At 46.3% G+C, this 14,991-nt stretch overlaps 6 protein-coding genes across 6 annotated transcripts; 4 read left to right on the top strand and 2 right to left on the bottom strand.

The window, feature by feature from the left end:
* Window positions 1–5,385: 5,385 nt before the first annotated feature.
* Window positions 5,386–7,064, top strand: MYCFIDRAFT_31191 (uncharacterized protein; the record flags this gene model as incomplete). The annotated part of the gene is made up of 2 exons (XM_007932293.1): window positions 5,386–5,525; window positions 5,579–7,064. The coding sequence occupies 2 exons, from the start codon at window positions 5,386–5,388 to the stop codon at window positions 7,062–7,064; spliced, it is 1,626 nt and encodes a 541-aa protein (XP_007930484.1).
* Window positions 7,065–7,213: 149 nt separating this feature from the next.
* On the bottom strand, window positions 7,214–8,662 carry MYCFIDRAFT_178721 (uncharacterized protein; the record flags this gene model as incomplete). Its single annotated transcript, XM_007932753.1, has 10 exons — window positions 7,214–7,318; window positions 7,351–7,397; window positions 7,423–7,922; window positions 7,951–8,025; window positions 8,055–8,148; window positions 8,181–8,279; window positions 8,315–8,367; window positions 8,397–8,403; window positions 8,438–8,492; window positions 8,534–8,662. 10 exons carry the CDS (start codon window positions 8,660–8,662, stop codon window positions 7,214–7,216), a joined length of 1,164 nt encoding a protein of 387 aa, XP_007930944.1.
* A 46-nt stretch (window positions 8,663–8,708) lies between these two features.
* On the top strand, window positions 8,709–9,592 carry MYCFIDRAFT_178720 (uncharacterized protein; the record flags this gene model as incomplete). The annotated part of the gene is made up of 6 exons (XM_007932752.1): window positions 8,709–8,728; window positions 8,760–8,789; window positions 8,826–9,387; window positions 9,450–9,505; window positions 9,534–9,550; window positions 9,576–9,592. 6 exons carry the CDS (start codon window positions 8,709–8,711, stop codon window positions 9,590–9,592), a joined length of 702 nt encoding a protein of 233 aa, XP_007930943.1.
* Window positions 9,593–9,613: 21 nt separating this feature from the next.
* MYCFIDRAFT_178719 (uncharacterized protein) lies at window positions 9,614–10,325 on the bottom strand (the record flags this gene model as incomplete). Its single annotated transcript, XM_007932751.1, has 3 exons — window positions 9,614–9,759; window positions 9,791–10,203; window positions 10,240–10,325. 3 exons carry the CDS (start codon window positions 10,323–10,325, stop codon window positions 9,614–9,616), a joined length of 645 nt encoding a protein of 214 aa, XP_007930942.1.
* Window positions 10,326–10,438: 113 nt separating this feature from the next.
* MYCFIDRAFT_31412 (glycoside hydrolase family 72 protein) lies at window positions 10,439–11,882 on the top strand (the record flags this gene model as incomplete). The annotated part of the gene is made up of 2 exons (XM_007932295.1): window positions 10,439–10,617; window positions 10,676–11,882. Coding segments are annotated over 2 exons (1,386 nt in total), but the record flags the coding sequence as incomplete, so codon positions are not given.
* A 382-nt stretch (window positions 11,883–12,264) lies between these two features.
* MYCFIDRAFT_205100 (uncharacterized protein) lies at window positions 12,265–14,139 on the top strand. Its single transcript, XM_007932750.1, has 2 exons — window positions 12,265–13,390; window positions 13,450–14,139. The coding sequence occupies exons 1-2, from the start codon at window positions 12,274–12,276 to the stop codon at window positions 13,494–13,496; spliced, it is 1,164 nt and encodes a 387-aa protein (XP_007930941.1). The 5' UTR covers window positions 12,265–12,273; the 3' UTR covers window positions 13,497–14,139.
* Window positions 14,140–14,991: the final 852 nt, after the last annotated feature.

Below are 14,991 nucleotides of genomic sequence, written 5' to 3'. Positions count from 1 at the left end.
GGGGGAAAGAAGGGTAGGGCAGCAGGCAAGGTAGTTAGAGGGTAACAACTATAACACTAGTATACCCTAGAGGAAGGAAAATAAGGAAACGAGGAAGATTAATACTTATAAATAGGACAGGAGAGAGGTTTTTACCAACTAAGTTGGTTTCCTACCTAAAACAATACATAGAAACAGACCTGCATAGGCCGAAAGGCACTACAACAGGCGAATGAAATATCTATCTATCTATATAGAAGATATTATTATATTAAAATTATACGACGTAGTTTAATTAAAAGAAAAATATTAATCTACTTTAATAATAGTACTAATCCTAGTAGCGAGAGTAATTAGAATATAAGTAGGATATAGATAGTACTAAAATATACTCCTCTAAAAAACGAATATAGATTACTAATAAAATAGCCCTATATACTAGATATATACCTATATAAAAACACTACTAGATATTATTATATCTAGAATTAGATCTACTACTTAGTTCTACCTAGAACTACTCTAGTAGTATCTAGTTAGAAGTAAAGCTAGGATTATATTTGCCTTCTAGACCTATTTAGTTTCTATATAATTTCTAATTAAATTGTACTAGAATTTTTTAAGAGTTTTATTAAAGCAATTTATTTACTTAGTTATAGCTTATAAAATTATAGCGCTAAGCCTTAACTTATATATACTTCTACTTTTATACTTACTAGGCGTATCTAGTTTTAGATTTATAAGTTTTTTAGTTATTAAAGTTATCTAAAGCTATAGAAATCTGCTTTGTCTTTTATTCCTTTCCTATTCCTTTCCTATTCCTTTCCTATTCCTTTTCTATTCCTATTCGATTCCTATTCGATTCCTATTCGATTCCTATTCGATTCCTATTCGATTCCTATTCGATTCCTATTCGATTCCTATTTAATTCCTATTCGATTCCTATTCGATTCCTATTCGATTCCTATTCGATTCCTATTTAATTCCTATTCGATTCCGATTAACTTTCGGAAAGTGGGGCTAACTTAAGCCGAGGCTACGTACGGACTACCGTACGGACTACTACGGCTCTATCCGATTAGTTAATTCGGTAGTTAGGTCGGTGATTTTAGTAGTTAGGATTTCTAAGTGCCCTATAATAAGCGATTGCAGTAGATGCGAGTAGATTAACTAAGAAAGTAAATTATATGCACCTCGAGGGTTCTATATACCCCTGCAAAGTGCCCTAAAACTATACAAATTAGTATACAAATCGGGGTGTTACAAATCACCTCTATAAAAGCTAATTACCTCGGATTTCTACCGTTCCGAATAGCCGTAATCGCTCGAAAACGACTAAGTCTACGCCTGCACCTTAGCACTACTACTTCTACCGCTTAGAAGCGATAACTTCTCCTTAGATCCGTCGTTTTAGTAGTCTAATTAGTATAGGAGATAGCGTACGAGAGGATTAATCTATCCGGTACGGTTAAGGTAGTATACCTACGTATAACCTTCTACAAGCGCGTTTCGAAGGTGTTATAGGCTTACTAATTAAAGGCTTCTAACGACGAGGTTTATAATAGCTACCTAATAGCTATAGTAGATTAATTAAAGTATCTTTACTAGGTAACTATATAGGTAATAAATACTAAGCTATAGATAGTGCCGAAGAAGGTAGTAGCTCTATAGAAGATAGAGGTAGAGGTTAGCGTAGTAGAAACAGCTTACTTAGTAATAGCAAATCGTCTAGTAAGGATTAATGCCTTAATGCCTCGTCGTTATCGTATTAATCACTTTTGCTAGCGCCTTTTAGTAAAGATAGCGGCAATCGACTAATTAGCGTAGATTGTAGAAGAAGGTCTATATCCGATAGGCTATCGAATAGGTCTTTACCGTCTACCTTATACGGAGCGTCGTTGTTGCTACTATCGCTTCTATTGTCCGACTAAATAAGTAAGTCGCTAACCTCTATAATGCCGTAGTAGTTAGGTAGGCTATAAACCTATAGCGTATAGCCGTTAACTAAGATACGAAGCCTAATCGGAGGCTTAGTTGTTATTGCTGTTGCTTTACTAACCTCTAAACCTTTAGAAGCAGCTATAACTAAGTTAGGTAGTGTTAGTAATAGCTTTAACCGGAAGACAGGTTAGCGTAATAGCCTATCGTCTACACCTCGCTATTTAGCGGTACGACGAGGTATTAACTCGGCCTCTTAATAGCCGTTATTAAACTACTATTGTATATGCGCGTTAATTAAGTTATAGCTTATTAAGGCGTAGTTAGTAACCCACTATAGAAGGGCCTTATATTGCTAAGCGTCGGTAAGGTTAGAAGCCTACGAGTCGTAGAACCGGAAGAAGGCCTACGAGACTAATTCTTACATAGAATAGAAGTAGTCCTTTACTTAGCGCTTCCGTAACACTCCTAGTGCCTTATAGACCTTAATAGCACCTACTAGGCTTAACTAATTGTCGTCGTCTATAATTAGCTTAGTCTAGTACTATTTAGGGTAGATTAGATTGCTGTTTAGACCTTAGAAGCGATTAATATAGAGCCGGCAACGTTCTAGTGTAAGAATACTCGTTCCCTTAATATAGAAGCGCTAAATATACTTGTAAGGTAGGTAATAGCTATACTAGAAGTAGTAGAAGTACTTACTGTATACGTTGTCGTACGGAGCCGGTAGTGCTATCCGCTAGGTAGGCTTATAGCTATTAATATCGTTATAGTACTATATAAGCTAATCCGCTACCTTCTTCTATATTGCGAGAGGTAAACGCCTAAATTCGATAGTCTTGCTTTGCCGCTATATTAGAAGCTATCTATACTTCTTAACTACGCTATTTTAACGGACTCGGTCGCGGATATAGCTATTAAGCTAAACGACGTGTAGAACAGTGCCTATAATAGTTAGTTATTGTTATATAGAAGAGCTAAGAAGCTATAGAAGTATAAGAATAATACTAAAAGCCGCCGTACTAAGGAATTCCCCTATTCTAAAAAATACAGCTTTTATATAAATTCCGACAGTACTATAAGAATAGGACGAATACGTACCTCGCAAGCTCTATTTGCGCATCTAACGCTTGTCTCGGCGCTTTAAGTGTACGTAATAGCCCTCGAGTAGGCTAGTAGTGCGAACGGCTATTAAAATCGGGTCTCCGAGCCGTAACTAAGTCGCCTAGCGATCGCTTTCGGAAGCCATCTAATTTGCCTTTAGATAAGCTAACTCTTCGGCGGCCGTAACCGTATTCTTATAGGACTTAAAGGCTACTATTGCCTAGTCAATAAAGTGTTAGTATTCTTCTTAGTCTCGAGCAATAAACAGAGCCTTGTTTATTGCCTTTAAAACAGCCAGAAAGCGCTTAAAGTACTTCTCGAGGGTTTTAATAAGGTAGCGTTAGCAGAGGCGTTAGATAATACCGCTATCTAAGAGGCCTTAAGCGATACCGAGTTGCTTACTTGCTAAGTTATTAGTAATCGACTATAGCGCTATCTAAGAAGACTGCTTAGTATAGTTAAACCAGTCTTAATCTTTAGCTTTAGAAGAATAGCGGTTATTAAGGTTAAGCTAGAAGTGCTTACTATAGCCGTCGTATTCGCTAACCTTACGATTATAGTCTAATTTAGCTATTTCTTTAAGCCTAGAAATAGCCTTCTTAATAAGGTGTACTTGTTTATAGTCTATAAGGAAGTAAGCCGCTAGAAGCTACTCTAAATAGCTATTACGGACGTATATAGTCGAGAGAGGCTATTTTAGCTTATTAGTTAGGTGCGTAGAGTCTAGTAAGAATAAAGACCTATAGTTGCGAAGGGCTCGAAGTTGCTAGTCCGCTACCTATACAAGGCCTCTATATAGCTTTCTATTACTTCTACGAGACTTAATTATCTCTACGTAGCTACTTCTACTACTAAATTTGGCCTATAAGTACTCGTACGCCTACTAAAGCTGTTTCTTACTATCTAGTTTAATACTATCTCTTCGCTTATCGCTTATACGCTTTAGGGCTTCGCGGTTAGCGCTACTAATACGGTCTCGAGTAATAATAACGGCTCTAGCGTCGCACTATACCTGCTTCTGTTTAGGTCGTCTTATATCGTTAACTAACTAAGCGATAGTTATTAAGCCTACTAGAATAGTTAGTTTTCGGCGCTAAGAGCTTACTCTATAACACTAACTAGCTCGAGAATCTAGCAGGTCCTTCTAAACGGCCTTTATACCGTCGTTAGTCGCTAATCTATCTATAAACTCGAGACTATACGAATAACCTTCCTTTAGCGATTCTAGCTCGACGTAGATCGGCCTTATAACCGTTAAATTAGTAGGTAGAGCCTTCGGTACGCAGTTATCGAGGAACTCGCCTAAATAGGCCTTAGGCCGCTTCTCGTATACCTTAATAATAGACAACTTCGTACTATAGTCGTCTAAGGGCTTCGTTCGCGCGATACGCTTTCTACTAGGCTTAGTAACGATAACTATACCCTTAGAAGCGTTAGAAGCGCGCTGTTTACGGTCTGCGCGGTCGTAGTCTATATAGCGCTTATAAATACGATATTTAAGGCTTAATCGTCGATATAAGCGGTTATTATCGCGGTCTACTAACAACTTGCTAGGTCGATCTTTATAATACTATATATTCGATACGAAATAGCGGTATTCGTCGTATTCGAAGCCCTCTACTCGATAAATACCCTTCTTACTACCTATAGGGTAGAAGAATAGGCGCCTTCGATCGTATAGATTTAGTAGAAACGGGCTCTTAAACTATAATAATCTACTTAGTTACAATCTACTTAGTTATAATACGGTCTATAAGACGAGTTATACGCACCGGCCGCTCTACTTCTAGCTTACTAAGCAACAACTTAATATCCTTAGGAGATAGGTGTTTAGCGTACGACGGCTTAGCTATTATAAAGAGCGTAGAATTGGCGACAGTAAGGTTAAAATAAGCGCGATACGTAACGCGAAGAAGAGGTAGAATAGGTCGATAAATAAGAGGTAGAAATAGCCGCTAGATAAGGTCTAGTTTAGCTTTATTATAAGCAGGCCTATACTATACGATTACAAGGCTTTAAATTGGCTCGAAATTGGACCTCTTAGCGGTCCATATATAGCCTATCAACAACTATAGAAGTGGTCAAGCGCCTTGTTAAACCTAGCCGCCGTAGCGGCGCGATCTACACCCTTGTCTTGGTTGATCTACTTACACCTGATTGCGGCGCCTCGGCCGGCCTGACCGGGGCAGCAACAATACAGTTGAACACACCTTGCATTCCTCGTTGGCATAGCATTCAACGCATCGGAATGGCAATAATCGTCGCCATTCCCTGCTTTTGAGACGCTTCAGCTGTCTGTCCAGCGGCATCATCGAGAACGAACCATCACCTCAAGATTATTATAGATATCTTACATCGGCCGATATGCATGCGCCGACTACGGCAGCTCTGGCTGTGCTTGCCAGCCTTTGTTTCGACAGTGCCGTCGCAAGCGATCATGGCTACTCGAAGTCGAGATATCAGGAAGCATGTCCGGCCTTCGAGAATTATGCCCGATTCGCGCAGTACGTTGAGCAGATCGTAAGGAGGACGGTGATGGAGACTGATGCTCCAATAGCCACCCGTACAGCGATGGCCCCATGGCTTTACCATACCAGCGACCGTCGAAGCGATGCCGGACATTCGAATCGGACCTGGTCGAAAAGATTATCAAGGATATGAACTCGACTATGGTAGACCGTGACCTAGCGCGTATCTTCGAGAATGCTTTCCCCAACACACTAGACACGACCGTGCGGTGGCATGTAGATGGCAACGAGAAGCAAGAGTCGAAGATGCAGCAAATATTCAAGGTGCCAGGCTCGTGGGAAGGTCCACAGAGCTTCATCGTGACAGGTGATATCAATGCCGAGTGGCTGCGGGACAGCACAAATCAGCTGGCCCAATACCAGCGGTTGGCAAATAAGGATAAGAAGATTCACAACCTCATACTAGGGGCCATCAATACACAGGCTGAGTACGTGATTGAGTCGCCGTACTGCAATGCATTCCAGCCACCGCCTCCAAGTAAGCTCAGTCCGAGTGATAACGGGCAGGGCGACAATGTGCATCCAGGATATGAGCCAGGACAGGTGTTCGAGTGCAAGTACGAGCTGGACTCACTAGCACACTTCCTCCGATTGGGGAACGAGTTTTACGACCATACGAAATCGACAGAGTTCTTGACCCAACGATGGTATCATGCGCTCGAGAGCTTGCTGCGAGTGCTCGACCAGCAGAGCAAGTCGACCTTCGACCAGGACACAGGTACCTTCGAGCGTCAAGCATACCGCTTCCAGCGCAATACAAACACCGGTACAGAGACGCTGAACTTGAACGGGAACGGCAATCCCCTGAACTGGGGCACCGGCCTCATTAGATCTGCGTTCAGACCGAGTGATGATGCCACCATTTTCGGCTTCTTCATCCCAGCCAACGCCATGATGGCACACGAGCTGAAGCGCACAGCAGAAGTGCTGATCGCAGCTGGTAAGCCAAAGGTCGGTGAAGAGCTGAAGTCACGAGGCGACAAGATCGAGAAAGGTGTTTGGGAACACGGCGTGGTGCAAACTAAGAAATGGGGTTCGGTCTTTGCTTTTGAGGTTGATGGATATGGGTCACACTTGTTGATGGACGATGCGAACGTGCCTTCGCTGCTAGCTCTACCATACCTGGGTTTCCTTCGAAAGGATGAGCGAACCTATCAAAACACGAGGAAGATGATTCTATCGAAGGACGGGAATCCGTATTACATGACAGGCTCGGCCTTCAAGGGCATTGGTGGGCCTCATTGTGGTCTCAATAATGCTTGGCCCATGTCCTTGCTCATTCAAGCAATGACGAGCGATGACGACGACGAGATTACTGAACTTCTGAAGCTGGTGAAGAGAGCTTCGCCACTAGGACTTGTGCATGAGAGCATTAACGTGGAGCGAATCCGGGACTACACTCGAAGCTGGTTCGCATGGGCAAACTCTGTATTTGCTCAAACGATCCTGGATCTGGCCGAGAGGAAGCCGCATCTGCTGTTTGGCAAGGACGCAAAGGCATACGTGGTCAATTAGCTGTTCTACATGGACATAGAGCTAGCTAGTGGATCCCACTGTGCATTCAGGTCTTGCTGCTGTCGCCGAAGGCTCTGCTATGATAAGACCACCAGCCTCTGATAGAGCCAGCAAATGCTTGCGAGGTATAACCCTGCGAATTGAGCCCTTCAGGCGCCATCATCGCCATCGCCATCGCCATCGCTTCCGCTGCTTGCGTCAGAGCTGTCTTCCGGATCAGAGCCGTCATCTACATCAGACAAGCTGTCCTCCGCCTCATTGTCATCATCGTCCGCATCATCCGAACCGCTGTCAGAGGAGTCTTCGCTTGCCTAGAGATGGGCGTCTTCTGCTCTGATGATCATGTCACCGGATTCACCGGATTTGATCACGAAGTCAGGAATCTGAGCTGAAGTGACCCAATTCACTTCATACGTGCTGCCGACCGGCATAGGCATAAACAATGCATCGGCGCTGACTTTGCGCCTGCCACCACGCACATGTAGCTTCTCCAACGAGGTTTTGACGAACGAGATCCACCAGCCAGTCATGAACTTGGCTAACCTTGATTGCTGAGCATTTGTCGCACGAAGGCATCGAAGTGAGGACAGTGCTTTGTCGCTGAGCCCACCCAGGAAGACTTCGGCGCTATTGTAACAGTCGGTTTGGAAGATGTTGACGCGGTAGAATATGGGCCATGCTTCGTGGTAGACCTGTCGACAGATGCGCAAAAGCGCCGGTGGCTTGCGTGGAGAGTCAGACCGATCGACTTCAACTGGCTTGTCTTCTGCGAGAGCGTATGCATAGATCTCGTTTCGCAGCTCTGGAGGAAGGTCGAAGAGGCCGATTCTGCCTGGAGTGGTCGACGCCATTACGATACTGAGCTAGAGTCAGCAACCGTGTTGACGTGAAACAGCAGTCACGAGTCTGAGAGCTACCGATCTGAGTTGGTTGAATGAGTGTCCGCGTCTCGTTCTGCAGACTCGAGAACTCGAGTGACGATTTCAAGACAGGGTGCAGAGGTGTAAAGCGTACCGAACGTCATTCTTGCCTTGCGGGTCTTTCCGAACAAACCGGTCAGCGCAAGAGGAAAGAGCACCTTCGACTCGCCTCAAAAGAGCATTTCCTTAGCTGCACTGACATTAGCTGTACTCTTGTGATGTGAATGAACCAGAGCGTCAAATTCAGCCAAGAGCGCCTGAAGCCAGCTTTGATCGTACCAGGTAATGCTCACGTCTTGAGCAATTCAGTGGCTTGCTGAATTGCAAAACTTCCATCATCGTCTTCGCGCGAATGCCGCAACGACAGGCCGCAGCCCCTTCGCCTTTTGCCCACAAATCTGAAGGAGCTGACTCGGAAGCTTAAAAGTTGCTTGCAATGCCCAGCTTTTGCACGCAAGCCACAATCGACCATCCAGCCTTCAGGAAAGACGGTCAGAAATACGGTAAACTTGGCACAAATCAGTGAGAGCGGTTAGCTGCCATCGCAACATGCCCAATCTCACAGTTTAGTGGCGTCAACACAGTCATATCCAAGCGTGAGAAATTTCGTAAGGCGTGAAGTACAAGTTGTGCGGATTGGTCAGCTTCGACTTCTTGGAGGATCTCAGCAAGCCACATGTCCAAACCGCGCCTTGTGGGAGAACGCCCTTCGCATTGAAAAGGAATGCGTGACGAGGATACGGAGTCATCGGTGCCAGTCCATCATTGCAGGTAGTTATCCGAGCCTTGTGGTATATAAGTCGTGGTGAAGGGGATTGATTCCTCCATTACATCGACGCAGCATCTCACGAAAGCCCTGCCAATCTGAAGGAGTGATTCCTTCACCACATCATACTCAGCATCTCACGAAAAGTCCTGACAATCTGAAGGATTGGTTCGCAATCGCACATAAAAGGATCAAGACATCCCCCATCCCCCATCTGAGGCTGGCTACATCATTTTTCGCAACAATGTCTTCACCATCCTACTCTTCTGGCTCCAGCACATCCTCAACAACGTCAGCCCATCAAGCTCGCCATCAAACCCTCCTCAGCCTAGCACAATCCGAGTCGAAAGTGACAGATGCGGACCTGGCAGTTCCATCCTCAGAACCACCACAATACCAGAGACCAGTCCAAATGGCTCGCTCTGGAGAAAAGGCTTCATTCGACGAGAAGGAAATCGACGATGATGATGATGATGATGCTTCTTCAATCATTTCGATGAAAGAGTTTATCAAGAGAGCCGAGAAAGCCAACGTTTCGAGGCGACAAGCTGTTGCGATGAAGTTTCGTCATTGGTCGGCGGAAGGGAAGGCGACTTGGAAGAGGATTGAGCCTTACTATCGTGACTTTCAGTACTGGGTTTTGATGGGACCGCATTAGATTCTGTTGTTGTTGTTTGGATTGTTGATTGTTTCGATTAGTTAGGCGCTTGGGAGGAGATATCTGGCTGTGGTTTGCGAAGTGATGGGAACTGGATGTGATTAGCGAAGGCGCATTTGTGTGAGCAGTTCTCAGGGTTGCAGTGAGAGATGATTAGTATTGCAAAGTTGCACTCTTCCAATGAAAGTTTTCGAGCCTCGGTATTTCATTTTTGATAATCTTGCCAGGCTTCGAGAGCAAGTTCGTGGCTAGATGAGCCTTGCAAAGCTTTGGGAACATCCTGATGGCGGACTGACGGCCCAGGCACAGGCTGCACGTAGTCGAGTATCACGAATTGCTGCTGCTGTTTGCCTTTACAACAATGCTGTTTGTAAGGAGACACATGCAATTCCTGCACCCAGCCAACCCGGTCGCCATAGCACCTGCGTTTGCCATTGGCCACGAGACACGGCAGTCAGCTCTACCGTGGACCCCTCACGACTTGTAGATTCGCCTTCGCACAAGTTGAACACAACGTGAGCATGTGGTTGGAGACACTTGCAAGACGTGAGGTCAAACAGTAGAGGCTGTAGAGCCAATAGTGAGACGATAATGTCAAAATCATCCACACCATCCCTGCCACGCGTGTCACGCGAAAGTCTGTGCTGGAGATTGGCTTTTCTCGAAACGGTATCGCGGACGAGTTTTAAACTTCGTTGCTGTGTACCTGCGCCGATAGTGGTGCGCTGGACTTGGCTAATACAACAACCTTTCTTGAGTGTTGCTGTCGCCACTCGGCCTTTCGCTCGCTCACTACTCATACCATCATTAGCAGCGGGGCTGTATCGTCACTCATTGGAAACAGAGCTGGTAGCGAAGCCGGGGAAGGCGTCCCAGAACCAGGCTTGACCCTGTTGAACGAAGCAAAAGCTAAGCATTGGGTCTCTCTCTCGGCGCCAATATGAGACCCGTAAGTCTCGAATGACGGATACACTCGATCAAATGCTTGAGAAGCAGACTGGCTAATAAATCCTAGCTATCAGCCCTCGCATCGATATGCGCGCTCGCAGCCACCGCCGCCGCCGTGAATCCGATCGAGGTCAAGCAGCAAGAGTTTGTTGATTCTGACAGCGGGGAGCGGTTGATGATTGTTGGAGTGGACTATCAGCCAGGTGGACAAGGCGCATATGGTACAAACAGTGGAGATCCTCTTAGCAATGCTACGACTTGGTAGGTCACATGTGTTCGAGGCACATCATACCTGGGACACTTGCTGATGCAGTCAAAGTCTTCGTGATGCTGCCTTGATGCAGGCGCTGGGTGTCAACACAATCCGGTCGTACAACGTTGATCCTACCTTGAACCACGACGAATGCGTGTCTATCTTCAACGCAGTCGGAATCTACATGATCATCGACGTGAACTCGCCCCTCTCTGGCCAGAGCCTGGACCGGTCGAATCCCAGTGCTAGTTACACTGCGGACTACCTCAAGCACATCTTCACAGTTGTCGAGGCTTTCAAGGATTATCCAAACACTCTCGGATTCTTTGCTGGAAACGAGATCATCAACGACGTACCCACAGCCAAGGACAATCCTCCATACATCAGAGCCGTTCAGCGTGATTTGAAGAACTACATCAAGAACCACGCTTCTAGAACAATCCCAGTCGGCTACTCGGCAGCTCAGGTTCAGGAAGTTCTGCACGATACTTGGGCATACCTTCAGTGCATCAATGGAAACGACGACATGTCAAGATCTGACTTCTTTGGTTTGAACTCGTACAGCTGGTGTGGCGATGCCTCCAGCTTTACAACTTCCGGCTACAATGTCTTGGTCGAGTGGTTCGGCAATTCCACAATACCAGTGTTCTTCTCCGAGTACGGCTGCAACGTACCAGAGCCACGTCTCTTCGAAGAAGTGCCAGTTCTCTACGGACCTCGGATGACCTCCCTCTCCGGTGGTCTAGTCTATGAGTGGACTCAGGAGTCTTCCAACTATGGTATGACGCAAGTCAACAAAAATGGCACCATGACTCTGCTTCGAGACTACAACACTCTCAAATCTCAGTACAATAAACTCAATATCACTCTCATCACCACACAGAATGATACAGCAACCAAGCTGCAGGCTCCAGACTGTAGTTCCAGCTTGATCAACAGCGACGATTTCAGCAACGACTTCGACATTCCCAGCACGCCTCAAGGCGCCTCGTCCCTCATCGCAAACGGCGTTTCGAACGCACCAATCGGCAAGATCGTCAAGGTAACGCAAACAAAGGTTCAAGTCGCAGTGTATCAAACCAATGGTGCAGAAATCCAGAACCTCGCCATTAAGCCGCAGTCCAGTGCTAATAGACCTGGCTCTGGGGATCTGGCTACTGGCTCAGCTTCTGGATCGGCCTCGTCGACCAGCAGTGGTCTTGCTCCACGGAAGACTACGCTGGGTGGTGCCGTGGCTGCTGTCATCTTTGGCGCTGGTATGGCCGTGCTTTAGATGCATACGGCATAACGTAGTAATGAGAAAGGCTTTCGATGCATTATGGGTCATGGGACATGATTAGATATCCAGCAGCAGCAGCATTTGTGGTTTTCGTGTAGATACATTGTATTAACAGCGAGCTTACATGTTCTTTCCGCCGCAAGCACTGTTCTCGCTCCCCGAAAGTTCTTTCCAATTGCGTAGAAAAGATGGAGAAAATCTGATCTGCCTGCTGATGTTCGTTGCGCAGGGCATGTGAAGCTGCAGGCTTCAGTAAATATTGAAGGGTCTCCATGAAATCCAGCGTTCTCAACCGCGTCGCACTTTCCGCGTAACGCGAAACATGCGCGAGATAACCGATCTTGATCTTCAAAGTCAATGACACTACACCCATGAACAGGATATTATGGACTCTTCGTACGATGTGCCTGACTCTACAGACTGGATAGGCACTTCCGTACCTGACCTCGCCGCTCTCGAAAACGCGCTCCATTGTCAAATATGCAAAGAGTTCTATGACACGCCGATGATCACGACTTGCAGCCATACCTTTTGCTCAAGATGTATACGAACCTCACTTTCTTCCGACGGCAAATGCCCGGTATGTCGAGCCTCAGACCAGGCTAGCAAGCTGCGCAACAATTGGGCGATCCAAGAAGTTGTCGCTACATTCATTAATGCACGACCGAAAGCGCTAGAATTGGCGCGCAAAGCACAGCAGGATATAGAGCACCCAAAGAGGAAGGGCAAGCGGAAACGGACAGCGGTGGATGACTCAGATGAAGTAGTGGAAGGAGAAACATTAGGTCGGACGACAAGAAGCAAGAGCCGGCGCATGGCCAATCCTCAGAGCTCTCAGCCTGAAGCTATCGAAATCGAGGACAGTGAGGACGGCGGTGATGAATCATTCCAGCCAGATGCAGAGCCTGAGCGACCAGCGGACGGCTTGGTAGCATGTCCGCTAGGTTGCGGCAAGCGCATGAAGGAGGAAGAAGTATTCAACCATCTCGACAAATGTGAAGACGAGCAGACGCAAGCAAGCAAGGCGAAGTCGAAGACAAATTTGAACGGCGTGGCATCGAAACCTCCATCGAGACAGAATTCACGTCCTCAGGACCGCATCAATGAGCTGAGCTATGGGATGCTAAAAGAGACAGCTTTGGCCAAGAAGCTCAAGGAACAAGGCCTTCCGAACTTCGGCTCGAAGCAACTTTTGATAAGTCGACATAAAGAATGGGTCAATATCTGGAATGCAAATTGCGACTCGAATGACCCTCGTTCACGAAGAGACTTGCTCCGTGACCTGGAAGTATGGGAACGAACACAAGGCGGGAAAGCGCCACAAGGAAATGTCTTGAGTGGCTCAGTCATGCGGAAGGATTTCGACGGCGCCTCCTACGCAAAGCGTCACCGCGATGACTTTAGCCGGCTGATAGCTGACGCCAAACGGAAGAAGAACAATCCAGCGACTGAGAACGAAAAAACGAAGGATACTGAGAATTCGATGGAAGCAGAGAGGAATGGTGATGGAAAGAGTCCATTCTTTTCATCCAATTCGCAGCCGCTGACTGGGGTCGAACAGGACTCGCAAAAGGGACCACAAGACCAGATGGCAGGCGTTTCAGGTGACCCCAAGCCATACGAGCATGATGCTGAGGCTCTGTCTCGTGTACGGGAAAAAGTCAACGCGATCAACGAAGGGAAGACTGTCGAACCACAGCACAATGAAGGTTTCCGACTACCAATACCGGATATTCCAACAACAGAAACCAAGACAATCAGCAATTCCTCACTCAGCCTCGCTGCCAGCATCAACGACAAGCCTCAAGCTTCGCCCAATAAAACGCCGCCGAGTACGGTTGCCAATGGCGCATTGCAAAGAGATGATTCCACAGCTTCGTCTCAGGCACCTTCTCGAGCCTCGAGAAGAGATGAGCATATAATTCGAGAGCGGTCTGGGTCTGCATGCGATATTCCAGCCCATCTAACGGCAAGCTCACCTAAAAGAGTGCCTATGTTTGCTGTTCCGGAACAGCCTTTCAAAGATGTTGATGTCGGAGAGACTTCTGCATCGCCTGGAGGATAGATAGTTGGATATCAAATATGCCACAGCTCCAGTCATGGAGAGACAGGACATGACAAAGAAGAACCAGAATCTCAGCGTCAACTTTCATCTATCCGCCACACGAGGCTGAATGTGATTCATCTTGACAAACCCAGACTTGTAACGACTGATCTCGCATTCGTCGGACACGACTAATTCCCAGTAACTAAACTACTCCTCACGTACTCAAAACTTGTAAGATCCCCCACCGTAATATTCACAGCATAACTTGTCGCAATCGGACTCCTCAACGCCCCAATCAAAGAAAAATGCGCAGCCGTCAACGTAACACTCTGTCCCTTCTCAAACCCCGTCGCCGGAACATGCACATAATGCGTAATATTTTCGATGATATTCGAGAGATCTGAGGCGTGTATCATTAGCAACCAACAACACACATCATTACCGTTTTTCTCCCCCTTTTCCTGTCGACTTACCAGGACCCAAAAATTTCGAACTCAAGACATCTCCCAACGCTCCTGCGTACGAGGTATTTGTGGGTGAAATTCCAAAGGATATCGCTACGTCGTCGACGGTTTGGGAGAAGTTTTCGGTTAGGATGAGGAGTTTGATGGTTGAGTCTGGGGCTATGGTTTTTGGGGCTGCGAAGCCTGTGATTCTTGCGTTTGCCGTGAGGGCGGTGAATAGGGTTGTTGTCAGAAGGGAGAATGGCTTCATTGTGGCGCGGTTTTACTCCAGTATTCGAGTTGGATGACTGTTGTGGCTGCAATGTATGTATGAGGTCTGAGCCTAGTCTTATAGTATCTAGGACCCGGGTTCGCCGGGGAGGTACTACATAGATTAGTGAGAGCTTCTGTAGTTCTAACGACTATTTTGATCTACTACCGCGGCCGCTTACCTATAAAAGTAACCTTAGGGGCGCCGCTCTCGTAGTAATTAGTAATCGAGTAGTTAGTAAGGCTATATAGCGTGTCCTTAACCTTGCGAAGGAAGCCGCGTATATAGCTATCGCGTACTACTAGATTAACGGTCTTATCGTCGCGAATACGATAGAAGTGT

This window comes from Pseudocercospora fijiensis (genome assembly GCF_000340215.1).
Source record: "Pseudocercospora fijiensis CIRAD86 unplaced genomic scaffold MYCFIscaffold_9, whole genome shotgun sequence".
Classification (NCBI taxonomy): Eukaryota; Fungi; Ascomycota; class Dothideomycetes; order Mycosphaerellales; family Mycosphaerellaceae; genus Pseudocercospora; species Pseudocercospora fijiensis.
This window is presented reverse-complemented; position numbering and strand designations above follow the sequence as displayed.

What these genes read in the sequence shown, in the direction of transcription:
- MYCFIDRAFT_205100 (XM_007932750.1), top strand. Translation starts at nt 12,274, where the DNA reads ATGGACTCTTCGTACGATGTGCCTGACTCTACAGACTGGATAGGCACT. An exon ending in GATGGAAGCAGAGAGGAATG is followed by an intron (nt 13,391 to 13,449) that starts GTGATGGAAAGA and finishes GGGGTCGAACAG; the next exon opens with GACTCGCAAAAGGGACCACA.